Below are 27,794 nucleotides of genomic sequence, written 5' to 3'. Positions count from 1 at the left end.
GAGAGGTTGTTTTCTTGACACAACTGCGTCGGGGTGATGACTTCTCTGTAGGCTGCCTCGTTATTGTTTGGGATTCGGCCAATCAATGCAGTGCCGTCAACAAATTTAATTAGCAGATTGGAACCCGCCACTGCAGCCCCACAGTGCACTATGTACTGATTGCAAAGCTACGAAATTGCATGTGAATAGCCTCCCCTCCCCCAACTCCACTCTTTCTGCGTCATCAGCAGACTGGGACATCTCACATCTCGCTGCCTCCGCCAGGACATTAAACTGTGAACAACTGTGGTCAGGGACTGATCTCTGGGGTACCCCAAACGCTACCTCCTTCCAGTCTGAAAACGACCCACTCATCCAACCACACACTACCGGCAGTTTATCGATCTCCAACGAAAAAGCCTAATCACCTACTCCTCAGGGTCAATACCATTGCTGACTCTGAGTTTACCACCGTCAAATGCCGGGAGGGACATAATAATCAGATAGTCTCTAGTCACAGCCGTGTAAATAAAATGTGATCTCAGTGGGTGTGTGGCGCATGCTCAGAATGCGAAGGAGACAGACAAACTGAGCCAAGTCACAGACTGATGAAGGGGAGGAATGATCCATTTTGATACAGAAAGGGAAGCAGAGAGTTTGATATTGTGCCTGATGCCGGAACTTTAGCCAGTTAGAAGATGAAGTCTTGTTCCTCCCACTTGTTTTGAGCTGTAACAGAGTTTTTGTCCGAAGGCACCAAGGAGACTAAAATTATCTGAGTTGAAATGTTGTCCTTCACCCACTGACGTGGTTTGTAAACATTTAACAGTGTAGAAAATTCAAAGGATTTGTGTATGGGAATCACAAACACAACAGCTCGTTAGTTCCGCTGTATCTGTTAGTTCACCAGCGCTTGAATGCCGCCGATCCTTGAATGTGGAGGCGGAGATGCTGGAGAAGACAGCGCCCCACTCGCGACAAGGAAAGCGCGAGCACATGTCCTTGTCCGTGACATGATTGGAAACACCGCCATGACGTTCAGAGCACTGTGACGTCATTCACTGGCTCTCTTTTTGGAAGGGATTCCGTCAGCCATCGCAGATACACCAACAGCTTCGCACTGGGAAGCGGCCGTTCACCTGCTCCGTGTGTGCGAAGAGACTCATTCAGTTAACCCACCTTGTGATGCTCGGTGAGTTCACAATAAATAGAGGCCACATTTCTGTCCGGAGTTAGCAAAGAGTTTTACTCAATCATCCCAGATGCTGCAACACCAGCAACTTCACATCAGGGAGGAAGTTCAAATCAGCTCTGTGTTAAATGTTTAACCATCACGGTGACTGAAGGCAGCTGCAGGTTCATGAGGGACTGTTACTGTCAGATTCTGCAGTTCTTGCGGCTGCTCATCGCACCCAGGACTGAATCCTGGTCACTGAGCATTGGAGGAGTCTGTTCTGCTGATGTTAGTCTTAATCTAGACTGGCGTTTAATACAATGGATCTGTGAAAGATAAATCAGATTTTATCAAATCCCGTGTCTCAGGTACTTACTGTCTCTATCACACTCAAAATGTACACTAGAGAGGCCACTCGGCCCATCTGATCCTTACCCATGTTTCTGTTCCATATCAGTTTATGAAAATCTACCCCTGCCGTTCCCCTCTCACCTTCCCTGAGATGATAGGTTGCAGCTAGTCACCACTCCGTGGGATCGGAGATTTCCCTTGAATTTCATAGAATCATAGAAATCTTCAACACATTACAGACGCTTTGTCCCACAATGTTGTGCCGACCATGTAACCTACTCTAGAAACTGCCAAGAATTACCCTACCGCATAGCCCTCTATTTTCCTAAGCTCCATGTACCTATCTAAGAGTCTCTTAAAAGACCCTATTGTATCCGCCTCTACCACCGTCACTGGCAGTGCATTCCACACACACACACCATTCTTTGTTTAAAAAACTTGGCTCTGACATCTCCTCTGTACCTACTTCCAAGCAGTTTAAACCTATTCCCCCTTGTGTTTGTCGTTTCAGCCCTGGGAAAAAGCCTCTGACTATCCACACGACCAATGCCTCTCATCATCTTATACACCTGCATGAATTTCCTGCATGATTTTCTCCAGGCTGAATAAGACGATGAGCTCACTGTGGTTTTGATATTCTTCAGGGCTCTGGACGAAGTTGGTTAAACTCCTTCTTCCCTGCTCTTTTCAACGTTTTAGGTCATTTTTACCAATTTTAAAGGACTATGCCTCAGACAGCTAGGTTGTTGCAATTGTTACGTACCAGCAGCAATAGATCACTAACGGAGTCTGGTTTCGATGTTAAAACCACGGTCTTCATTAGTATCTGCTACAAATATAAAAGATTAAACAAAATAAACAGAAGTTAACAGTATTATGCGTATACATAGCTCCCGAACTATCAAGCTTGAGAAACAATGCTTATAGTCTTAAGATGATAAAGTGGAAACGTTCAGTAATCCACGGAATAAGTGAGTGAAAGGAGAGATTTGCAAATCCACACGAACTTGTGGAGAGAAGGCAATTACGAAGAATTCCACACACATTCCACCCTGGGTAAACGAAATAACAGTCGCCGAAGATCTTATCCGTCGATTCGTTCCGAAATCCACTTAGAAATATCATCAGGTGACAGTGGCAGGAATATCGTCTTCAAGTGGTTACCACAGAACACCCCGATTCCACGTAAGGGCCAACAAAAGTGATACCACAGGATACTCCAGCAAATCCACGCATATGGATTATACGAAGTGACACTCAAACATCTGTTGTGCACTGCGTGCCGATGATCAACCCAATCTTTTGGGCATAGCAGTGACAAGCTGAAGTCTCTCTCACTCTCTCTCTCTCTCCCTCTCCCTCTCCCTCTCCTCCCTCCCTCCCCCCCTCTGTCTCTGCTGCATCGAGTGTGTGACGTCACAGCCCCGCCTCACTCAGGCACTTAAAGCGACACTCACAGTAAACGAATCTGCGATCTCGCAACACAATGCACCTCTAAAGTCTGACAGCAGACTAGCGAGTGAAACTTCGGTGTTGCAGAATCAGAAACCAAAGTGTTGCCAGCCTGAGTCAGGCTTTGGGGCTCCAGAGAGAGAATGGTCTAGATTTTACGAGGAGGAAGAGGAAACAGACCAGCAGGATATGGCAACAAAAGGAAGATCAGAAGAATTTGGAAACTGGTTGACCCAAAAAAAAAAGATGGTTAGTTTCTGCAAAATACTGGTGGTAATCAAAAGATCAGGCAACAATTGTGGAGAGGAATAAATAAGCAACTTTTAGACCGAGCCTCTTCAGCATACCTAGACTGTGTACTCCGCTGCTTAGTTGCTGCCTGAGCTGCAGAGTTCCTCCAGCATTTTGTGTGTGAGCGTCTCTGTATGTCCAGCAACTGCAGAATCTCCTGTTTTATATCTGCAATTTACTTTGGCATTAGATAAACGTTGATATTGAGTACATTGTTTACGTGAGCCGCTTTCTGCGTTAAAAGAGCTGCAGATTTTTTCGATACACCCGAAAAAAAATGAGATATGGACATTGAACCGGTGCTTCAAGAAATGTTTAATGGCACCGTTATTACCCATAAGGCCCTGCGGTAATAACTTTTGTCAGGCACTGAAGAACTGATGAACTGCGCAGGCGTCAGGCTGATTTCGTCCCCGAGTATCACGCATGCGTGCAGAACACAGAAGGCTTTTAAAATGTCGGATGCAGGTAAGAGCGATTCTCTGTGTTTTTATCTTAAACTCCGACTTCGGGACGATTCCTGTGAATTTCTGACACTGTGGCCAGCAATCCCGGGGCAGTCCTGCTCTCTTCCCTCTCTCTCAGCCCCATTATCCGTACACGGACCTCGGGGAGCTTCCGGCTGATGAGGGAATGGGAACCGATGGATCTCTCAGACAGAGCTGAGCTCCAGCTATCTAAATGCAAGGATTAGGAACTCGGAGAAAGGGAACAAAACCCATCTGTGGACACTTTCTGGAGGTCCAAGATGCGTATGTTCCACGACCACTGGACTAAGTGTGTAAATGTAGGAGGGGACTATGTTGAAAAATAGATGTGCTAGATTTTCTAAAATTGACTCCTTCTACCTTAGGCCACAAACTTATCTATCACCCCTTTTATATAGGGAAAAGCAGTATAACATTAGATGATCATCACCATAAGATGAAAGTTTAAATCTTAGCCTTTGTTTTAAATTAGCACTTAGTCTTTCCTGTGATTAGAAAACAGGAATCTTGGCTAAATTACCAGACATAAAGTATGGTGAGGTACAGTGCTAGCATTGTAGATTAGCAAGGATTCTACTTTGGGTTGGACTTCCAGAGCAGACTTACTGGATATCCACAGGACAGTATTGTTGAAGACTAAGACAGTACTTTCAAATAGAATTGGAAAGGAAATGAGAGCTTTTACCACCTGGTCATTTGCCACCTCTTCTTGTGATTCTGCTCCTAAATGTGAAGACATGGAGAAGTGAGTTTAAAGTTATGCCATCGAACTGGTTGTAAGAATGGACCACACCTATTGGTCCTCATTTGCTTTATTCAGAGCCTTGTCAATAGCATGAATAACTGCATAAACATTTCATTAGAATGGGGTGGATTAAACTGAATATATAGGATCTTTAAATTATACCCCTGCCCACTTATTATTTTCGCTGGAAAAGAGATGTTGAAATTCTAAGTAATCCTGACTAAAGTGTAATATGGTTTTAAAAAAAGTTCAAGGTCAAATAAGTGTGAGACATTTGTAGAGCATTTTATAGGAAGGGACATTAAAGACATTCATCATTCATGCTGATTTTTCCTCCCAGCACTGCCGAAAATACACAAACCACCCCACCTCCCTTCAGATCTACTCCGTGCTGTGCCTGATGAACCAGCCAAGATTAGCAGTTCACCATCTGTGGGAAAAATTGAGTGCAAATACCTAATAAGTTTGGGATGTGTATATTCGTCTCCCAATTTATGATGTAGGAGCATTGATATTATGCTGCTTTGTGTGTAAAATATACAATCCTCTTTGTTCAAATCTTTATTAGCTAGTGAACTTACAAGTTTGCTACAAGGAGTTAAGCAATTTAATTTTAAACAATAGCATGAATTGATAAATGTTACCAATTTTAAATAGCAAAAAGTTTATAGTATTTTTTTTCCTGGGAAAAAATAAAAGGGGGAAAAAGACTTTGGGTCCGAAGTTTGAATAGTGTTATGATGTGACTGCATTTTTCAAAACAAAAGAACAAAAATTGTAGTTATCCAAATGCAGAAAGGTTAATCCTACATTAAATGTGAATTGCAATTAAGAGATCCAAGATAATGTGTATTTAATAAAATAATTTAAATCAAATTATTGCTTTAAATCTACATTATACATTCAAGAATGCATTTTAGGTAGCTCAACACCTCATGCAGGTCAGTCAGGTATCTCCGCTCCCTTTAAACTTGCACGTTTCTGTTTCCCAGATGCCTTTGAAACTTACTTTGACCTTATTTTCTGAGCTCCTTTTAAACTTGCAGGTTATGTGGAACACATCATTCTGTAATGTGATGTCTAAAAACAGTGATTTGGAAGTGAGGTATGATGTATTAATATGAGAACATCTAATAATACAGAAAATCTGCTCGTCCGACACCCAAGACCCAACCATGGCAGGTTCACTAAGTTTTACTGCGGTTAGTCACAGGTTTGGAGGGCTGTCGCCTGAAAGTAATGATCATTAATCACCATCAATGTAACATAGTTCACACTAAAAATAAAAGCACAAGGGAGAAATCGGCCTCTGCAGCACCTTTTTTTTTAGAGCGCTCAGTGGTTCATTTGCAATCAGGTCCAGAATTTACCTGCACTTCTGCTGGGAAATCTGTTGGATGTGTTTCTGACAATCATACACCCAAAAAATGTTATGAGTCAATGCACCAAGTGGATTGAACGCCAGCACTTTTGAACGGTGTGTTTCAGCCTATTCTGTTTCAATCTTTATGAAACGTTAATAATCTGAGAGATCCAGAACTTGATCGAGGTCTAAAAGATTATGAGAGGCATAGACAGGGTGGATAGTCAGTAAATGTTTCCCAGGGCACCAATAGCAAACACCATAGGGCATATGTATAAAATTAATGGAGGGAAGTTTAGGGGAGACATCAGGGGTAAGTTTTTTTTACACAGAGGGTTGTGAGTGCCTGGAATGACTTGCCAGGGGTGGTGGTGGAGGCTAAAACATTAGGGGTATTTAATAGCCTCTTGGACAGGCACATGGATGAAAGAAAATGGAGGGTTACGGGGTAGTGTGGGTTTAGTTCTTTTTTTTAAGGATTATATGGGTCGGCACAACATGGAGGGCTGAAGGGCCTGTACTGTGCTGTAGTGTTCTATTCTATGGCTCTAAAATCTTTTACATCACCAGTTGAGAAAATCATCTTTGTTCTACCTCCAATCACAAAGAGGAAATCTGCAGATGCTGGAAATCGAAGCTACACACACAAATTGCTGGAGGAACACAGCATTAGTACTCTTTTCCATAGATGCTGCCTGGCCTGCTGAGTTCCTCCAGCATTTTGTGTGTGTTGCTTGTTCTACCTCCTCTCGGTCTGCACTTTTCTACCGGTGAGAACATGCTTCCACCAATTCTGTCTGGCTACATAATGATATCAAACACCTTTGCCCTGGCCAACAAGTAGCTTTCACATCACAAATGTGCCAGACTCCAGTGAGACAGACTACTGCCCTTCCCTTCATATTCATTGGCATTACCATCACTGAGTTCACCACCGTCAGTCACCTGGGGGAGGGTTCAGGGGAAATTTTTATGTACAATACTGTGTATATTGTGGTGATGCAAGAGTTGCTGGAGAATTTTCAAGTGGGAAGAAGTGGAGTGATATTTGGAAATCTGAAATTTAAAGCATCATTTAGGAAGAAGATCACAAATAGGTGGTTTGCCAAAGCTGTGGCGAGTAAATCCTTCATTAACCTGTTACATAGGTTGTATGAGAGTGCAGATGAACTCAATCAAGACCAGAGCAGATTGAAGTTCTTACTGACAGTGATTTGCTCGCTGTTGAAATGAATACCTCTCTATATAAAATTCAGTTTGCGCATGTTGTTGTCACTGGGTAAAAATTGTACAGCACAAGATTTTTGCACACACTGGTCATTACAAATTAGAGGGGACACTGGTGGGAAGGCGGGGAGACCTCCAGTGTCCCTGATGCCCTCACGTAGAAGGTATATATCAAGCTGCTCTTTAAGGAGTTGGAGCTGGAAATGGATGAATTCCGCATCATCCAAGCGTCGGAGGGTGTGATAGGTATGACGTGCAGAGAGTTGAGTTACACCCAAGGTGTAGGACATAGGAAACTGGGTGAGAGTCAGGAAGGAGAATGAGGTTAAATAGCCATCACAGAGTACTCTTGTTGCTAACCCACACAACAACAGGTGGACACTTTACAAATTGTTGGGGAGGATTACCTGGCAGAGGAAAGTCAAAGGGGGTGATAGGGGATTTGTTAGTTAGGGGAACAGAACTGGAAATCCTAGTGGCAAGGCTTGCTAGTGCTCCCCTGTGGGGTGGGTGGTTAAACTAAAGTTGCAGGGAGGATTGGAGCCAGAGTGACAGAACAGATAGTGGACAGAGTGAATTGAATTGAATTGACTTTATTACATACATTCTTCATATACATGAGCTGTAGAAATCTTTATGTTACATCTCTGTCTAAATGTGCAATGTGAAATTTATAATAGTTTATAATAAATAGTATGTACAACAGGACAGTCAGGATAAATAAAAGTACAATTGTATCAGCATGAATTAATCTATCAGAGGGCCTGGTGGAAGAAGCTGTCCCTGGGCCTGTTGGTCCGGGCTTTCAGGCTGTGGTACCGTTTCCCAGATGGTAGCAGCTGGAACAGTTTGTGGTTGGGGTGACTCTGGTCCCCAATGATCCTTTTTACACAGTGGCCCTTTTTACACACCTGTTTTTGTCAATGTCCTGAATAGTGAGAAGTTCACATCTACATATGCGCTGGGATGTCCGCTCCACTCTCTGTAGAGTCCTGCAACTGAGTGAAATACAGCACCCATACCAGACAGTGATGCAGCCAGTCAGGATGCTCTCAATTGTGCCCCTGTAGAAAGTTGTTAGTATTTGGGGCCCCATCCCAAACTTCCTGAACCGCCTGCGGTGAAAGTGGCACTTTTGTGCCTTTTTCACCACACAGCCAGTATGTACAGACCAGGTGAGATCCTCGGGTTGTGTATGCCAGGGAACATAAAGCTGTTCACCCTCTCAACCCCAGATCCTGGGTCAGCCTGTCTCCATTTCTCCTGTAGTCTACAGCCAGCACCTTTCTTTCAGTGACATTGAGGGCAAGGTTGTTTTTTTGACACCAAACAGATGTCTTTCAGACCTCAGGGCATGAAGTTATGATATTCTAGCCATTACTTGGACTTGTCCTTAGCCCAACAGTCTGAGGGATTTCAAGGAACAAATCTGTAGGAGATTGCGGACTATGCCAAGAAACAAAGGTTGATAAAGTGAGTGATTTTAACTTTCCATTTATTGACTGGACTCCTAGGCTGTAAAAGGACTAGATGGGGTAGAGCTTATCAAATCTACCTTAATCAGTACATAAAATTCCCGATGTAGAAGTGTGCAAACTTCCCTACTGATACAGTTACTACTCTCCAGTAAATGAGTGATTCTGATCGTGAAAGATGGTTTTTGATTTTTTAAATCAGGGTTAGTCTCTGGTTATTGGTGTAGGTTTATCCTATACTTCATATTTAAGTTAAAGTGTGTTTTCGTTATATTAATCGCTCTGTCTTATACACTTTAACTACTATACTATATTTTTGTCTACTATTTTTGTTCCCTTGAAGGTATATTTTTAACCTTTCGAAGTGAATTTTTTGTTTAATATCAAGATAATGGTTTTTTGTAAAGTATTGGATTAGTTTAAGATGGCGTTATTGCTTCTTTTTTCGTCTTCTTCCTATAATGCATCGCTTATCATTGTTTAAATACTTCTTGATTTGTTTGGGTTATAACCCGATTTATAAACTTTTAATGATTTTATTCCCTTTTTCTTTACAACTCAGCATATTAAGAAGCGTAGTTTTTAGTACTGTGATCATAATTCTTAAAGTTCGGGTGGTTTTTTATATATACCCGTTAATCACGGAGTGATCTGCCGCTGATATGGGGTTAGAGTTAGTTTCATTTTTTCTTTTTTCTAGCCACATTTTGGCTTTTTTTCCTTTTCATATGGGGGTGGGGGTTGGTCTGTTCTCTTTTTTAATTTCTTTCTTATCAATTTGTTTTAGTTTTTTTACTTGGGCTGTTCATGAACTACAAATATGTCTACGATGTCGTCACTTCCGGGTCCGCTCTTTATTTTTGTCCCTCTTCCGGATGCATGAGTTTATAACATGGTTAACCCTTTATATACCAAAGGGATGACTTTGGAAACATGGTTCAAACCATTAACTTTGTGTCTTGGAATACTAATGGATTAAACCATCCGATTAAACGAAAGAAGATTTTCAAAGTATTCCAAAGACTTAATGCTCATATTATTTTTGTACAAGAAACTCATGTGAGGAAGGAGGACAAATATCGCTTTTTTAGGTCTTGGCGGGGTCAACAATATCATTCGAATTCGAATGCCAAAGTTAAGGGAGTTTCAATTTTTATTGACTCCTCTATTACATTTGTTCAACACGATATTCTTTCGGATCCGAATGGTAGATTTTTGTTAATTACGGGTTTACTCGGTAATAAAAAGGTTGCTATGGTTAATGTTTATGCCCCAAATGCGGATTGTCCTGACTTTTTTAAGTCCTTATTTACTTCTTTACCTAATTTAAATGAATATAAATTAATAATGGGTGGTGACTTTAATTGTTGTTTAATTCCTTTGATGGACAAATCTACAACTATTCAGACTTTACCCAATAAGTCGGCCACTTGTATTAACTCCTTTTTGACTGATAATGGAGTTTTTGATATTTGGAGATTTCGTCATCCTAATGACAAAGAGTTTTCTTTTTTCTCACATGTTTATCACTCCTATTCGAGAATTGATTATTTTTTTATTGACTCTTGTTTTATTCCATCGGTAATTGGTTGTAATTATGATATTATAGCTATTTCTGACCATGCTCCTTTAAAACTTTCTATTAATTTTACGGATACAGCTTTAAATGCTAGACAATGGCGATTTGACTCTACCTTATTGCAAGAACCGGACTTTATTAAATTTATGAAGGAACAGATTGATTTCTTCTTTTCAACTAATTCCACGGAGGATATCACATGCGGAACACTTTGGGACACTTTAAAAGCGTATATACGTGGACAGATTATCTCGTATTCTGCTGGTCTGAGAAAACGTATTAAGAAGGAAACTCTTTTACTGGTTGATAAAATTAAAGAGATTGACAAGAAATATTCGACTACTCCTAGCATGGAACTTTATAAACAAAGGGTTGAACTTCAAATGGAACATAGTTTATTACTTACATCTCCGATAGAAAATCAATTAATGAAAACCAAATCTGATTTCTATATACATAGTGATAAATCAGGAAAACTGTTAGCTAGTCAGCTGAAGAATGTTTCAGTTAAACGCCAGATTACTAAGGTTCGACAGCAGAATGGGGATTTGACAGTTAACCATGATGACATAAATAAGTCTTTTCAAGACTTTTATACCTCCCTGTATAAATCTGAATTCCCTCAGGATCATAATACCATGTGTGATTTTCTCGGGAAATTGAATTTTCCAAAACTATCATCTGATGATATTTCAGTAATAGATACTCCGTTTACAGATGCGGAAATTAAAGGGGTTATTTCCTCAATGAACTCTGGGAAAGCACCAGGTCCAGATGGGTTTACAGTAGAATTTTTTAAATGTTTTTCTGATACTCTATCTCCTTGGATATGCAAGGTGTTTGAAGAAGCAATTAGATTGGGGAAGTTGCCACAATCTTTTTATAGAGCTTCCATTTCTTTAATACTGAAGAAAGATAAAGACCCTACTGATTGTGCATCCTACAGACCAATATCTTTATTGAATGTGGATTCTAAGATTTTTTCCAAGTTGCTGGCTTCTAGGTTGGAGAAGGTATTACCCCAAATTATTTCGGAAGATCAAACCGGTTTTATTAAAAATCGCTATTCTTTTTTCAATGTTAGGAGATTATTGAATATTGTTTATACTCCTTCACATAATACTTCAGAATGTGTTATATCATTAGATGCGGAAAAAGCATTTGATAGAGTTGAATGGCCCTACTTATTTTATGTGTTGGAGAAGTTTAATTTTAGTCCGACCTTCATTTCTTGGATTAAACTGATATATCAAACTCCAGTAGCCTCGGTGTTTACTAATAATCAAAGATCTCCATTTTTTCGTTTATTTCGGGGCACTAGACAAGGTTGTCCTCTTAGTCCATTACTATTTAACATCGCCTTAGAACCTTTGGCAATTGCCATCAGAGAATCACATGATATTTTGGGTATTAATCGTGGAACAGATATTCATAAGGTATCTTTATATGCAGACGATTTATTATTATTCATCTCTAATCCTGAAAAATCTATTCCAGCAGTCTTATCATTGTTGGCTCAATTTAGTGAGTTTTCTGGGTATAAGTTAAATCTTAATAAGAGTGAATTGTTTCCTTTGAATAAACAGGTCCCAAATTATGGTATTTTACCTTTTAAATTAGCTAACGATTCTTTCACTTATTTAGGGATTAAAATTACCAAAAACCATAAAGAATTATTTCGGTTTAATTTTTTACCCTTAATTGATCAGATTAAAGGTTTGTTTACTAAGTGGTCACCATTATCTTTATCTCTGATAGGTAGGATTAATGCTATTAAGATGGTTATTTTACCTAAATTTTTATATGTTTTTCAAGCGGTACCAATTTTTATTCCGAAATCCTTTTTTACTAATGTTGATTCAAAAATTTCTTCATATATATGGCAGAATAAAAATCCCAGGTTAGGTAAAATATACTTACAGAAGACAAAGAAGGATGGTGGGTTGGCATTACCCAATTTCAGATTTTATTATTGGGCAGTTAATATTAGATATTTGATATGTTGGTTGAAAGAATGGGATGGTCCTTTTGGCCCTCATTGGGTGAGTTTGGAAACCAAATCGGTTTCTGCTTATGCTTTGGGTTCTATCTTAGGGACATCTCTCCCTTTTGCTCTTTCTAAATTGCCGAAGCGAATTGACAACCCGATAGTTAAATATACCTTACGTATATGGTTTCAATTTCGGAAATTTTTCGGGTTGACTCAATTCATGTTAAATAGTCCTATTGTATCTAATTGTTTTTTCCATCCCTCAATTATAGATCATGCTTTTTTGGCTTGGAAAACTAAGGGATTATTAAGATTTTCCGACTTATTTTTGGACAACTGTTTTATGTCCTTTGAGCAACTAGCTAATAAATATAATTTGCCTAGATCTCATTTTTTTAGATACTTACAGGTTAGGCATTTTTTAAGTACGGTACTTCCTTCGTTCCCAAATTCTCTGTCTTCAGATACTTTGGAAAGTTTGTTTGAACTAAACCCTTTTCAAAAAGGGCTTATATCAAAACTTTATAATATAATTATGAAGATACGTTCAGTGCCCTTTGATAAGACCAAAAATGATTGGGAAAGAGAACTTAATCTTATTATTCCTATTGAGAATTGGGATAGAATTCTTAAATTAGTTAATACTTCATCTATATGTGCCAAACATTCATTATTACAATTTAAGGTTGTACATAGGGCCCATATGTCCAAGGATAAATTAGCTCATTTTTATTCTCATATAAACCCTATTTGTGACAGATGTCATTTAGAAATCGCTTCTTTAACTCATATGTTTTGGTCATGTCCACTTTTGAGAAAATATTGGAAAGATATTTTTGATATTATTTCGGCGGTATTGAACATTGATTTACAACCCCATCCTATTACCGCAATTTTTGGTTTACCGATGATGGACTTACTTCACTTATCTCCGTCCGCCTGTCGAATGATTGCTTTTCTCACTTTGATGGCTAGAAGATCTATTCTGTTGAATTGGAAGGAAATTAATCCTCCCACGGTATTTCATTGGCTTTCTCAAACTATGTTATGTTTAAATTTAGAAAAAATTAGAAGTGCTGTATTTGATACTTCTATTAAATTTGAAAAGATATGGAGACCATTTATTCAATATTTTCATATGATGTAATGGCCCTGTGCCGGGCTTATTGGTTTTTTTTTTCAGCCTTAATCGTATGTATGTTGAGAGGATCGGAGTTGACGTCATTGATGTTTATGTATACTCGTGAGATACTATGAACAGCCCTTTTTTTTTCTCTTTTTAAAAGATTTTTTATTTTTTTTTCTTTTTGGTTTTTTTTTCTTTTTCTTGATACTAGATTAGTAGATTAGCTAACTTCCTTAGATAGATTTTTTTTTCTCTTTTTTACATTATATATTATGAAATATTTAAACTTACCTTGTTCATATATATACTATACGGTTTATGTTTTGGGAAACTTACTTATGCTCTATTCATTGTTTATGTAATACTTTATGTATAATGGGAGTCTATATATTTGTAATCCCTTACCATTATTTGAATTGTATCTCATTCATAATATTTTAAATATTAATAAAAAGATTGAAAGAGAGAGAAGTGTGCAATAAGCTATTGGGAAGTGATCTAGGGCTAGTGACAGAAATTAGTGTATGGGAACACTTTGTATCGAATGATCATGAGATTCCAAGTAAATACAGAAAAACAGAGGCCTGGACCTCTCTTGAGATTCTAAATTGGAGAAAGTCCAATTTTCATGATATTTGCAAGGATTTGACAAGCGTTAATTGGGACAGGATTTTTTTTCACAAAGGAGTACTTGGTAAGTGGGAGTTCTTCAGAAGTGAAATTTTAAGGGTGTAGAGTTTGTATGTGTCTGACAAAATAAAAGTTGAATGGTAACTAGTGCAGGGAATCTTGGTTTTCAAGAGATATTGAGGCCCTGGGACTGTTGGGTGCAACCAAAACTCATTAATGACAACCATTTCATAATTCCACTCCCGAACTCATCTGACTTTCCTTTAGTTGTCTTCTGTTGGATTCTAAAAGCTTCCTAATGGTCTTTTGCTCTTTTGTTTGCCCTCTCCTCTGTTTTTATGTTGGTTTTGGATTCTCATTTAACCCACGGTTGTGCCCTGTTGCCTTTCCAATGCTTCCACGTCTTTGGGATGTATCGATCACTCAGCTCTCGAATTCCTCCCAGAAACTCCAGCCATTGCTGCTCCGTTGTCACTCCTACCTTTTCCCTTCCAAACAAGTTTGGCCTGCTTCTCTGTCACAGAAACATGGAGAAGTTCAGTGGAGAAACAGGCTATTTGGCCCATTTTGTCAATGCCACAAAAACATTTAAGCTCTCTAATGCAACTACCTGCACCGGGATCATCACCCTCCATACCCCTACCATCCAGGTACCTGTCAAACTTCTCTTAATGGTGAAATCGAGCTCATATTCACCACTAGTGCTGACATCTCATTCTGCACTCTCACGACCATTTCAGCAAAGAACTTTTCCAAATGTTCCCATTAAATTTTCACCTTCCCCACTTACCCATGACCTCTGGTTGTCGTCCCACCCAACCTCAGTGGGAAAAGCTGCTTGCATTTACCCTATCTATACCCTGATAATTTTGTTTACTTCTAACAAATCCTCAAAGCAATGTACAATTTCCTTGTTTATGTTTAGAGCCTTTTTTAGGTGTATAAGATGATGAGGGGCATTGAGTGTGTGGATAGCCAGAGGATTTTTTCCCAGCGTTAAAATGGCTAACAGGAGGGGGCATAGTTTTAAGGTGCTTGGAAATATATGCCGAGGGGATGTCAGGGGTCGGTTTTTTACACAGAGAGTGTTGGATGTGTCGAATGCACTGCCAGCAGCGGTTGTCGAGGCGGATACAACAGGGACTTTTAACACTCTCTTAGATAGTTACATGGAGCTCAGAAAAATAGAGGGCTATGTGCTAGGGAAACTCCAGGCAGTTTCTAGAGTATGTTAAAAGTCGGCACAGCACTGTGGGCCAAAGGGTCTGTAACGTGCTATAGATTTCTATGATTCTATGACATTCAAGGGAAATCTCCAAACCCATGGAGTGGTGACTAGTAGTGAATAGTGGGAAAGTTACAGGAACGTATATGCAGGAACCGGAAATATAAGTATTTGGATAGATGTGGACTGATTAAAGATAGACAGCATGGCTTTGTGCATGATAGGCCATGTCTAACCAATCTTATAGAGTCTCTCGATGAAGTTATCAGGGAAGTGGATGAAGGCAAGGCAGTGGATGTTGTCTACATGGACATTAGCAAGGCACTTGACAAAGTCTCATATGGGAGGTTGGTCAAGAAGTTTCAGTCACTCAGCATTAAAGATGAGACAGTAAATTGGATGAGACACTGTCTTTGGTAGAAGCCAGAGTGTGGTAGCAGATGGTTGCCTCTCTGACTGGAGGCCTGTGTCTAGTGGTGTGCCACGGGGATCAGTGCTGGATCTGTTGTGGTTTGTCATCTGTATCAGTAATCTGGATGATAGTGTGGTTAACTGGATTAGCAGATTCATGACCACCAAGACTGGTGGTGTAGTGGACAGTGAGGAAGACTATCATGGCTTGCAGTGCAATCTGGACCCCCTGGGAAAAATGGTTTGAGAAATGGAAATTGGAATTTAATGCAGACAAGTGTGAGTTGTTGCACTTTGGTCTGACCTACCAAGGGAGGTCTTTCACAGTGACTGGTCGGGCACGGAGGAGTGTTTTAGAAGAAAGGGACCTGGGAATACAAGTCCTTAATTCACTGAAAGTGGTATCACAGTTAGATAGTGAAGGAAAAAAGAGATTTTAGCCCATTGGCTTTCATGAACCAAATACTGACAATAGATGGATATTATGTTGACTTGTAAAAGAGGCCTAATTTGCAGTATTGTGTGATGTTTTGGTCACCTACCTACAGGAATGATTTAAAAGAGATTCAGAGATTTCAGAGAAAATTCACAAGGATGTTGCCAAGTTTGGAGGACTTGGGTTATAAGGAAAGATTGAACAGGTCAGGACTTTATTCATTGGAATGTAGAAGATTGAGGTGAGATTTGATTGTGGTAGAGGGGCATAGATAGTGTAAATGCAAGCTGGCTTTCTCCACTGAGATGGGGGTGGGACTTCAACCAGTGGCTAGGGGTTAAGGGTGAGAGGTGAAATGTTAAGGGGAACATGAGGGGAAACTTCTTCACACAGATGGTCATCTAGGTTTGGAATGAGCAGCCATCCCAGGTGGTGCATGCGAGCTCGATTTCAACATTTAAGAGGTTTGTGTAGGTACCTGGATTGTAGGGGTGTGGGAGTGGCAGTTTAAATAGTTCAGCACAAGACTAGGTGGTCCAAAGGGCCTGTTTCTGTGTTGTACTTTTCTACAAGAACCTGAAATATTACAAAAATTCACTCTAACCCCTTTTAACAGCTGTGCGGACCAACCATTCATCTCAGCAGGAATTTTGTTATATGGTGTTAAAACTGTAGTACTTTCAGTTAATAATACATAAAAGAAAATCCTAGATGCACATCCACAAAGACAATTTGCGTGAGACTGTTTCAGTTACTATGGGGCCAGGCACCCTTGCAGCTCAGCAGGAACAGGGAATAATACCAATGGAGAGAGTCAAACTGAGCCAGGTCACAGATCGGAGACGGCAGAAATGCCCCATTCTTATAGAGACAGGAAGAGCATCAGAGAATTGTTGGTCATTCCAGATACCAGCACTCTGCCCAGTCAGGAGATGTTTTCTCTGTCCAACTTTCGTTGAACCTCACTGTAACAGTGTGATACCAGATCAAACCTTGGCAACTCAAGTAATCTCATCTGAAATGTTGTCCTAAACCCATTGATGGATTTTGTAAATCTTTTCACAGGATAAAAATGAGAAGGATTTTGTCGCCGGGAATCTCAAACACGGCACACCAGTTTTGCTGTCTCTGTCTGGATATTTAAGAAGCGGAGCAAGAGATTCAATCGACCATCCTTCCTACTCAGACTGTGGAGAGGGATTTAATTGGTCATTTGACCAAATAGCAAGCCTGTCATTTTACACAGGAGAAAGGCTGTTCACCTGCTCAGACAGTGGGAATGGATTCACTCGGTTATCACAATTGAAGGTACATCAGCAAGTTCACACTGGGCAAGGCCATTCATCTGTTCTGTGTGTGAGAAGGGGTTCAGTCGGTCTTCCCACCTGTGGACACACCAGTCAGTTCACATCACACCGGGCAGAGGCTGGTCATCTGTTTAATTTCTGAGAAAGGATTCACTCAGTCATTTGACCTAATGGCTCACCAGCGAGTTCACACTGGGGAGAAGCCATTCACCTGTTCAGTCTGTGGGAAGGGATTCACTCATTTATCCCAACTACAGAGTCACCAGCAAGTTCACACTAGGGAGAAGCCATTCACCTGTTCAGTCTGTGGGAAGAGATTCACTCTTTTATCCCAACTACAGAATCACCAGCGAGTTCACACTGGGGAGAGGCCGTTCACCTGCTCAGTCTGTGGGAAGGGATTCACTCAGTCATCCAACCTACTGGTACATCAGCGAGTTCACACTGGGGAGAAGCCGTTCACCTGCTCAGAATGTGGGAAAGGATTCAGTGACTTATCCAGCCTACTGAGACATCAGCGACTTCACACTGGGGAGAAGCCGTTCACCTGCTCAGAATGTGGGAAAGGATTCACTCAGTCATCCCAATTACTGAGACATCAGCAAGTTCACACTGGGGAAAAGCCGTTCACCTGCTCAGAATGTGGGAAAGGATTTACTGATTCATCCACCCTACAGAGTCATCAGCGAGTTCACACTGGGGAGAAGCCGTTCACCTGTTCAGAATGTGGGAAGGGATTTACTCAGTTATCCCAAGTACAGTGTCATCTGCGAGTTCACACTGGGGAGAGGCCATTCATCTGCTCAGACTGTGGGAAGGGATTCACTCGGTTATCCACCCTACAGAGACATCAGCGAGTTCACACTGGGGAGAAGCCGTTCATCTGCTCAGAATGTGGGAAGGGATTCACTCAGTCATCCCACCTACAGAGTCATCAGCGAGTTCACACTGGGGAGAAGCCATTCACCTGCTCAGTCTGTGGGAAGGGATTCACTGAGTCATCCCAACTACAGAGTCATCAGCGAGTTCACACTGGGGAGAAGCCGTTCACCTGTTCAGAATGTGGGAAGAGATTTACTCAGTCATCCCAACTACAGAGTCATCAGCGAATTCACACTGGGGAGAGGCCGTTCACCTGCTCAGTCTGTGGGGAGAGATTTGCTCATTCATCCACCCTACAGAGACACCAGCGAGCTCACACTGGGGAGAAGCCTTTCATCTGCTCAGAATGTGGGAAGAGATTCACTGAGTCATGCCAACTACTGAGTCATCAGCGAGTTCACACTGGGGAGAAGCCGTTCACCTGCTCATTCTGTGGGAAGAGATTCACTGATCCATCCACCCTACAGAAACACCAGCGAGTTCACACTGGGGAGAAGCCATTCACCTGTTCAGAATGTGGGAAGAGATTTACTCAGTCATCCCAACTACAGAGTCATCAGCGAATTCACAATGGGGAGAGGCCGTTCACCTGCACAGTCTGTGGGAACGGATTCACTGATCCATCCACCCTACAGAAACACCAGCGAGTTCACACTGGGGAGAAGCCATTCACCTGTTCAGAATGTGGGAAGAAATTTACTCAGTCATCCCAGCTACAGAGACATCAGCGAGTTCACAATGGGGAGAGGCCATTCACCTGCTCAGAATGTGGGAAGGGATTTACTCAGTCTTCCACCCTACTGAGACATGAGCGTGTTCACTCCGGTGAGAAGTTGTTCAATTGCACAGAATGTGGGAAACGGTTCACTCTGTCATCCCACCTTCTGCAACACCAGCGAATTCACACTGGAGAGAGGCCATTCACCTGCTCAGAATGTGGGAAGAGATTCACTCGGTCTTCCACACTACAGAGACATCAGCGAGTTCACACTGGAGAGGAGCCATTTACCTGCTGAGAATGTGGGAAAAGATTCACTCAGTCATCCCAACTACTGGCACACCAGTCAGCTGTTATGAATCCCTAGGTTTTGTTTGCTGTGGACTGTCATTTTAAGAGAGAGAGAGAGATTAAGAAGGTGAATCAGTCTGACTTGCAGCTTGTTTACATCACTCCCAGCTTGTTTAGTTTTAACTGAGGACACAGACACTCAGAGTCAGACGGAGATGAATGAGGAAAAATGGAAGGATCGAAACAAGGGAAATAAGTGCCAAGGGTCACTGTTTGGAATTTTCCTATGCCCACAAGTGAGGGTTAATTATCGATTCAGCGTACATCGAATGTGTGGTTGTCACCTCGTTTAATCGATAGGAGTGGATCTGATTTGGGGTATCCTATGAAGACCACTGATGTGTTAACCCTTGCCTGGGTGTGGTGTGGTAATTCATTTGAAGATGATACGCCTTATGACAAGTCACTTTGGGTGATAATTCGTATGTGGATTTGGAAGGATGACAGGTAAAATCTACAGTGACGGTTCTCTTGTTTTACCACCATGGAACATGTGGAATTCGACATAATTGCCTTCCCTTGACATTTACCCCGGATTACAAATATCTCTCTCATCACCTATTCTGTGGTTGAACTGAACTTTCATAATTTACCATCTCAAGACTCCAGACGTTGTTTCCCCCAAGCTCAATAGTTTTGGATTTATATTTACACACATATATACACATAACACTGTTAACTTTTGTTTATCTTGCTTAAGTTACTATACTATAAGTAGATTCTAATAAAGATAGTTTTAACATCAATAGCAGACTCCAGGTGTAGACTCCACGAGGAAATGTGCAGATGCTGGAAATTCAAACACACACAAAATGCTGGTGGAACACAGCAGGCCAGGCAGCATCTATAAGGAGAAGCACTGTCAATGTTTCAGGCCGAGACCCTTCGTCCGACAGACTCAGGCAGTCCTAACGAAGGGTCTCGGCCTGAAACGTCGACAGTGCTTCTCCTTACAGATGCTGCCTGGCCTGCTGTGTTCCACCAGCATTTTGTGTGTGTTGTTCCAGGTGTAGTCTATTGGTGCTGATTCGTTTCTGAAGTTTTACGATTCATAACAAAATTGGGGCCTGCATACGGGATATGAACAGCTATGCGGGCGTAGTCATTAATTATCGATTTCATTGGGGAAGTCGCTTTTGATTGATTTGTGTGTGGAAAATCAGCAGCGGATGCTGATTATTGTTTGGAAGCGGCAACCTCTGAGGCATTAGAGGATGCCAGACGGATTGAGTTGTTGAGTCTTGCCAGAAGGTTAAAACTTGCTATGTTGAACTTGACAATGAGGAGGGCACAGATGCAGAGGATAACAGCTGAACATTATATACCTGAGGGTGTGTTTAAAGTGGAGGAGTTGGAGGTGTTTCCTGAAAGTAAACCTAGTGAGCTTGAGCTCCAGTTCAAGTGACAAAAATTAAAGATGGAGGCTGCAGAAAGGCAGAGGCAGTTTGAGGCTATAGAGGCAGAAAATCAGAGAGGAGGCAGAGAAACAGAGGGAGGAAGCTGAAAAACAGAGGCTATTTGAGCTGGAAAAGATAAAGTGGTTGCAGCAAAGGGGTCTAGCGTTAGACTCTGGTGATAAGTTTGAGGCCAGTCAGGAAATTAAATTCGTACCTCCAATTGATGAGATAGAGGTTGATAAATACTTCCAGCATTTTGAGAAGGTTGCTTAGAATTTAAAGTGGCCAGAAGAGGGTTGGCCTATTCTCTTACAAATTAAGGGGGAGGCTTAGCAAGCCTATTCTGTTTTGTCAGTTGATTAAGCAGCTGATTATGACATAGTGAAACAGGCTGTGCTCAAAGCTTACGAGTTGGTCCCAGAATCATACAGGCAAAAGTTTAGAAATTTTAGGAAATCTGTGCACCAGACATATGTAATTTGCTTATGAGAAGTCTGTGTGTTTTGATCGCTGGTGCACATATATGATGATATATATGATGATGATAAATATATGATGATTTTAATAGCTTGAAAGAGTTAGTTTTAATTGAAGATTTCAAAAGGTGTGCTCCTGATGATATAAAGATGTATTTAGATGAAAAGGATGCTGCCACTTTGCAGGAGTCTGCTAGATTAGCAGATGAGTTTGCTTTAACTCGCAAGGTTAAGTTTACCCAGAATAAGAGCTTCCAAAAGAGTGCCAGGGATCACCAGGGTAAACCAGAAATTACAGCTGGGACTAGTGACAAGAGTAAGGATGAAGGGAAGCAGTTGAAGGAGAAATTTTCTGGTCATACTTGTTACTATTGCAAGAAAGCTGTTCATATGATGGCTAATTGTTCTGTCCTGAATAAGAAAAAGGAAAAGAAGGCAGTCCCGAATGCCTGTGTTCAGTTTGTTGAAGCACCTATAAACCCACAGGGTTCTGAACATTCTGTTGAGGCTCAGTTATGGACTGAGAATTCTGACCGAATTAAGAAGGCTTTTGATCATTTTATGTCAAATGGGTTTGTATTAGTAAAGGAAGGGTCATCCCTGGTACCAGTGAAAATTCTTCAAGTTACTGGGGTTACTCAGTCACTTATATTAGACAGCGTTCTAAAGTTTGGTGATGAGACTAACACTGGTGAGGTAAATCTTATTAAAGGCATTGGGGGTGGCATGGTTTCTGTGCTGTTGTACAAGGTAACTTTACTGTCAGGGTTGGTTTTGGGACCTGCTAAAATTGGATTATACTCCAGTTTACCATTGGAAGATGTTAGTTTGCTGTTAGGGAATGACCTAAAGTTGTTCCTGCAGTGCTGTTGACAACTAAGACAACCACTGACGACCCACAGATGGATTTTAACATTTATCCTTCCTGTGCAGTAACTCGAAGTATGGCTAAAAAGTCTGCCAATGCAGACGGATCTGTGCAGCATGACTCTGATACCCATGATAACCAAAATCGGGATTCAGGTTATGATGACTTGTCAGGGAATTTCTGCCTTCATTGTTTCAACAGGATTCAGGTCGTAAGTCTGATGAGAAAGATTTATCCCTGTGTAGGAAGGAGTTTATAGCAGAACAGAACCGAGACCCTGAGATTGAAGCTTTAAAAGAAACAACTCTCTGAAATGATGAGATTAAGAAAGTGCCAGTAGGGTATTATCTCAAGGATGGAGTGTTAATGAGGAAATGGAGGCCACCTGCTATACCAGCGAGTGAGGAATGGGAAATTGTTCACCAAGTTGTAGTTCCTAAAGTTATATGGCTGTAATTTTAACTTTGGCCTGCAGTATGCCATTAGGTCGACATTTTGGAGTGAATAAAACTGTAAACAGGATTATGAAATAATTCTACTGGCCTAATTTGAGGAAAGATGTTGTGACCTTTTGCAGAACCTGTCACACTTGTCAAGTTGTGGGTAAACCAAATCAGGTCACGCCAGTGGCCCCACTCCGGCCTATACCTGCATTCAGTGAACCCTTTTTAAAATTTATAGTGGATTGTGCTGGCCCATTGCCAAAGACTAAAGCTGGCCATCAGTATCTGCTAACTATTATGTGTACTGCATCCAGATTCCTAGATGCAATACCTCTCAGAAATGTTAAAGCTAAAACTGTGGCGAAGGCTTTTACCAAGTTCTTTACTTTATCTGGTTTGCCTAAAGAAATCCAGTCTGATCAAGGAAGTAATTTTACATCTGGATTATTCCAGCAGGTAGTTTATGAACTGGGAGTGAAACAAATTACATCGGCTGTGTACCATCCGGAATCACAAGGGGCTTTAGGAAGATATCCTTCTGCCCACAAAACAATGACTCAGACATACTGTGTTGAAAATGGAAAAGACTGGGATGAAGGAATAAATTTGCTTTTGTTTGGAGTAAGAGCGTCGTTACAGGAATCACTGGTCTTTAGTCCATTTGAACTTGTATTTGGTCATAGAGTGAGGGGACCTTTGACCTTGTTAAAGGAACAGTGGATTGATGGGGATGTACATGTTAACTTGTTAGACTTTGTTTAGAATTTCAAGAATAAACTACACCAAGTCTGTAGTCTAGTGAGACAAAACTTAAAGATTTCTCAAAACAAAATGAAGTGTTGGTTTGATAAGTGGGCTTCAGAAAGAAAATACCAGGAAAATTCCAATATTTATGAATCCAATTCAGGCGAAATTCAATAGACCGTATGAAATAGTCTCTCAAATTAATGATGTGAATTATCTTATTAAATCACCCGACCAACGTTAACTAACACAGGTGGTACACATAAATATAATAAAGCCTTATTTTGACAAGCAGGCACCATCTGTGAGTGTTGTTGTCAAAACATATGAATCTGGCAACCCTGAGAATGAAACAATTGACTCATCTGAGAATTTTCACAAGCCAAACGTGGTCCCAGTTAGGCCAATGAACTCGGTGGTTCCAGAAAATATTGATAACAAGTTGGCTCATCTGCAGCCAAAGCAACAACAACAGCTGAAGGAATTAATTCTGAAGTTTAAAGATTTATTTCCCAATGTTCCCAAGCAAACCACGGTCGCAGTTCATGATATAGATATTGGTCAAGCCAAACCGATTAAACAACACCCATATTGCATGAACGTAGAAAAGTGTAAATTGGCTGACCAGGGAATTGAGTACATGCTGGCAAATGGTATTATTAGTCCTTCAGCATCAGATTGGAGCTCACCCTGCATTATTGTGCCCAAACCTGATGGTAGCGTTAGATTTTGCACTGATCATGGGAAGGTAAATGCAGTAACAAAAACAGAATCCTATCCTATCCCTAGGGTGGATGATTGCATCAATAAGGTTGGAAAAGCTAAATTTCTTACAAAGATTCATCTGTTGAAAGGGTATTGGTGTGTTCCATTGACGGACAGAGGTAGAGAAATTTCTGTATTTGTGACACCATCTGGGTTGTATGAATACAATGTTTTGTCTTTTGGAAGGAAAAATGGTCCAGGATCATTCCAGAGAATGATTGATTTTGTAATTCGAGGGTTAGAACACACAGATGCCTGTATTGATGACTGAGTCACAGGGAGTGACGCTTGGGAAAAGCATATCTCTGCAGTAGAGAAGCCGTTTGACAGGCTTTCTCAGGACAACCTTACAGTTAGCTAAGAGTGAATTTGGCCATGCCAGTGTGACCTGTCTTGGCTATGTTGTTGGTCAAAGCAGGTTGGCTCCTGTTCGGGCAAAAGTCCAGGCAATTTCTCAAGTTCCTATTCTGACTGTTAAGAAGGCTCTTAGAAGGTTTCTGGGAATGGATGGATGTTACCGTAAGTTTTGTAAGAACTTTGCTGCTATCGCTCTTCCTCTGACCAATCTCCTGAAGAAGGGTGAAAAGTTTGTTTGGACCGAGCCTTGTCAGAAGGCATTTGATCGATTGTAAGTTATTATTTGAGATTAGGCCAATCAATGTAGTGTTGTCAGCAAATTTCATTAGCAGATTGGAGCTGTGGGTGGCAACACAAGTCATGGGTGCACAGAGAGTAAAGGAGGGGGCCAAAGAGATAACCCTGTGGGTTGTGTGTCCTGAGGGTCAGAGAGACAGAGGAGATGGAGCCCACTCTTACCACCTGCCGGCGATCTGACAGGAAGTCCAGGATCCAGCTACACAAGGCAGGGTGAAGGCCGAGGACTCTGAGCTCCTTGTCGATACTTCACGGCTTCGTACGGCCACTGCTCTGTCAATGACTGCAAGGAACTGCAGAGAACATCAGAGAAACAAGCCTTCCCTCCATGGACTCTTCCTACACTTCCCCTCCCCCGGAAAAGCAGGCCATGTACTCAAAGATCCTCACAACCTGGACATTCTTGATGCAAACCCGTTCCCCCATCGGGGAAGAGATACAAAAGCCTTAAAGCGCGAACCACCCGGCTCAAGGACGGCTTCCTGTCTGTGGTTAGAAACCAAATGAATGATAAAATGGACTCGGCCTCGCAATGTAACTCGACGTGACCCTGCACCATATGTCTATCTGCACTGCACTTTCTCTGCAGCCAGAATGCTTTGTTACATTGTTGTTTTGTCATTTTCATTTTCCATTTTTAGAATCTTTTTTACAGAATGCTTTGTCGCAGTTACTGTTTTGTCGTTTTCATTTTTTTTTCATTTTTAGAATTTTTTTTATTGGTACAGAATCTTCTACAGCTACAAAATGATACAAAACTTCAATAGATTAATATGTATACAATTAATAAAGCTGAAAAAACTGATCGTAAAATATAAAATTGGAAATATATATATATATATATATATATATATAGAAGGGGGAAAAAAACATTTAACTTGGGAAAAAAAACACTAACTACATAAGAAACACACATTTGACCATCATCTAAATATGAAAATAAGAATCATCAACTGCCATTTCATATTTATAAAAAAATACAATTGGAAGGAAACCATATAGCGTAATTCAATTTAAATGATAATATTTGGCAAAAGAACCCCATCTTTTCTCAAAATCGAATCCAGGATCCAAAGTTCTACTTCTATTTTTTCGAAACTAAGGCATAACATTCCTTGAGAAAACCATTCAATTAATGTTGGGGAAGAAATATCTTTCCATTTTAATAAAATAGCCCTTCTTGTCAGTAGCGTAACAAATGCAATTACAGGTAGATCTGAAGATGAAATACCCTGAATATGATGTGGAGCTATTCCAAATAGAACAGTCAATCTATTAGGTTGTAAATTAATTTTCAGAGCTTTAGAAATTTTAGAAAATAAAGATTTTCAAATCGATTTTAATGAATAATATGACCAGAACATATGTGACAAAGTAGCTACTTCAGTTTCACATCTATCACTGCATTTGTCTATAGTAGGAAATATTTTAGATAGTCTCTCCTTTTGTTAAAAAATAACGGGGAACAATTTTAAATTGAATTAAACAATGGTTGGCACATAAAGAAGAAGAATTTACGTTTTTCAAAAGTCGAAGCTAATCTTCATTAACAAGGGTTCTTTTAAGCTCTCTCTCCCAATCTTGTTTAATCTTTAGTGATAGGTTATCTTTTTGTAACAAAAATAAATTATAAATTCTGCTAATGGAACCTTTCACTAAGGGATTCAATTTCAAAATGGAATCCAACAAATCAGATTCTTGTAAATATGGAAACTTAGGTAAACATTGTTGTAAAAATTGTTTCACCTGAACATATTGCAAAAAATGTGCATGAGCGAGTGAAAATTTGTTAATTAACTCTTCAAAGTTCATCCATCGACCATCACAAAATAAATCTGTAAAAGAATGGATCCTTTTATTTTTCCATAGGAGAAAAATGGGGTCAGTTGTTGAAGGTTTAAATGAAAAGTTTCGATATAAAAAAACAGACAACTTCAATTGTTTAAAATAAAAATAAACGAAACTTAACCCAAATCCGTAGGGATTTGTTTAATAACCGGGTAATAATTTAAATTTGGAATTTTAGAGAGCTGTAAGGGTAATGGAGCTCCTAAAATTGAAGTAAAATAAAATTGTTTAACAGCTTTTAATTCCAAATCAACCCATAATGATTTTTGGTTCTTCTCATGCCAATATAAACAAAAACGTAATTGTCTAATATTCACAGCCCAATAATACAGTCTTAAATTAGGAAGTGCAAGTCCACCATCTTTTTTATATTTCTGTAAATGATACTTATTAATTCTTGGTCTCTTATTGTTCCAAATAAAGGAAGAAATAGCAGAGTCAATTTCATCGAAATTTTATTAGTTAAAAAGAGGTATATTTTGGAAAATATATAAAAATCTACGTAAAATCATCATTTTCACAGGAGGAATACGAGCTATTAAAGAAAAAATAAGTGGATTTCATCTAGAAAATTGTTGTTTCATGGTCCATTAAAGGAACTATATTCGCTTTACAGAGATCTTTATTTACAGAGCTGCAGTTATTAGTAATGACAAGCTCAAGGGCGGCTTTCTGTCTGTGGTTATAAGCCAAATGAATGATAAAATGGACTCGGCCTCACAATGTAACTCGACGTGACCCTGCACCATATGTCTATCTGCACTGCACTTTCTCTGCAGCCATAATGCTTTGTTACAGTGATTGTTCTGTCGTATATCAGCTCAATGTACTGTTGTAATATATCGATCTGTGTGGATGGTACGTCAGGCAAGATTTTCACTGTAGCTCAGTACGTGATAAGAATAAACAAATTCCCCATTTTAATTGTGCGGAAATATTAGACAGACTGAGCTTCTGCTCTGGAACCACAGAAGGAAACTGAACTGTTGTCATTTCTGTGGAATGCAAATAAATAGAAAAGGCTTCAATCTCACATTACGTTCTGCGGTAACTGGGATCAGGTGACCGGTGGTGGGTCTCCCATATCAATATCAGAATCAGGTTTAATAGCACCGGCATATGTCATGAAATTCTTTGTCTCTGCGGCAGCAGTAGAACCTGATTCATAACAATAGATTTTTACGATTGTGATTTCCGATAAAAATATACATACATATTAAATAGTTAAATTATGAGAAGCTCAGATAAATAGAAAAGGCTAAGTTCTGACATAAATGGGTCAGACAAGCAGAAACATTGGCTGTACTTCAGCAGGTAAAAACAGCGAAATGAAACATGCTGAAAATATTGCAGAAAAAAAGCATATTGTCCACCCACAACGAGAGGACGTGACAGATCC

At 40.3% G+C, this 27,794-nt stretch overlaps 1 protein-coding gene across 1 annotated transcript in view; it reads left to right on the top strand.

Moving 5' to 3' along the window:
• Nucleotides 1–3,698: 3,698 nt before the first annotated feature.
• Nucleotides 3,699–27,794, top strand: part of LOC140724166 (uncharacterized) — a 146,133-nt gene continuing 122,037 nt past the window's right edge. The window contains 3 exon segments of the mRNA XM_073038651.1: nucleotides 3,699–3,715; nucleotides 17,008–17,262; nucleotides 17,432–19,192. Of these exon segments, the coding sequence (XP_072894752.1) occupies nucleotides 3,710–3,715; nucleotides 17,008–17,262; nucleotides 17,432–19,192 (2,022 nt within the window). The 5' untranslated portion in view covers nucleotides 3,699–3,709.

The sequence above is a fragment of the Hemitrygon akajei genome, unplaced genomic scaffold (assembly GCF_048418815.1).
Source record: "Hemitrygon akajei unplaced genomic scaffold, sHemAka1.3 Scf000168, whole genome shotgun sequence".
In the NCBI taxonomy this organism is placed as follows: domain Eukaryota; kingdom Metazoa; phylum Chordata; class Chondrichthyes; order Myliobatiformes; family Dasyatidae; genus Hemitrygon; species Hemitrygon akajei.
Note: the sequence above shows the minus strand (reverse complement) of the source record. Positions and strands in the feature narration are given on the sequence as shown.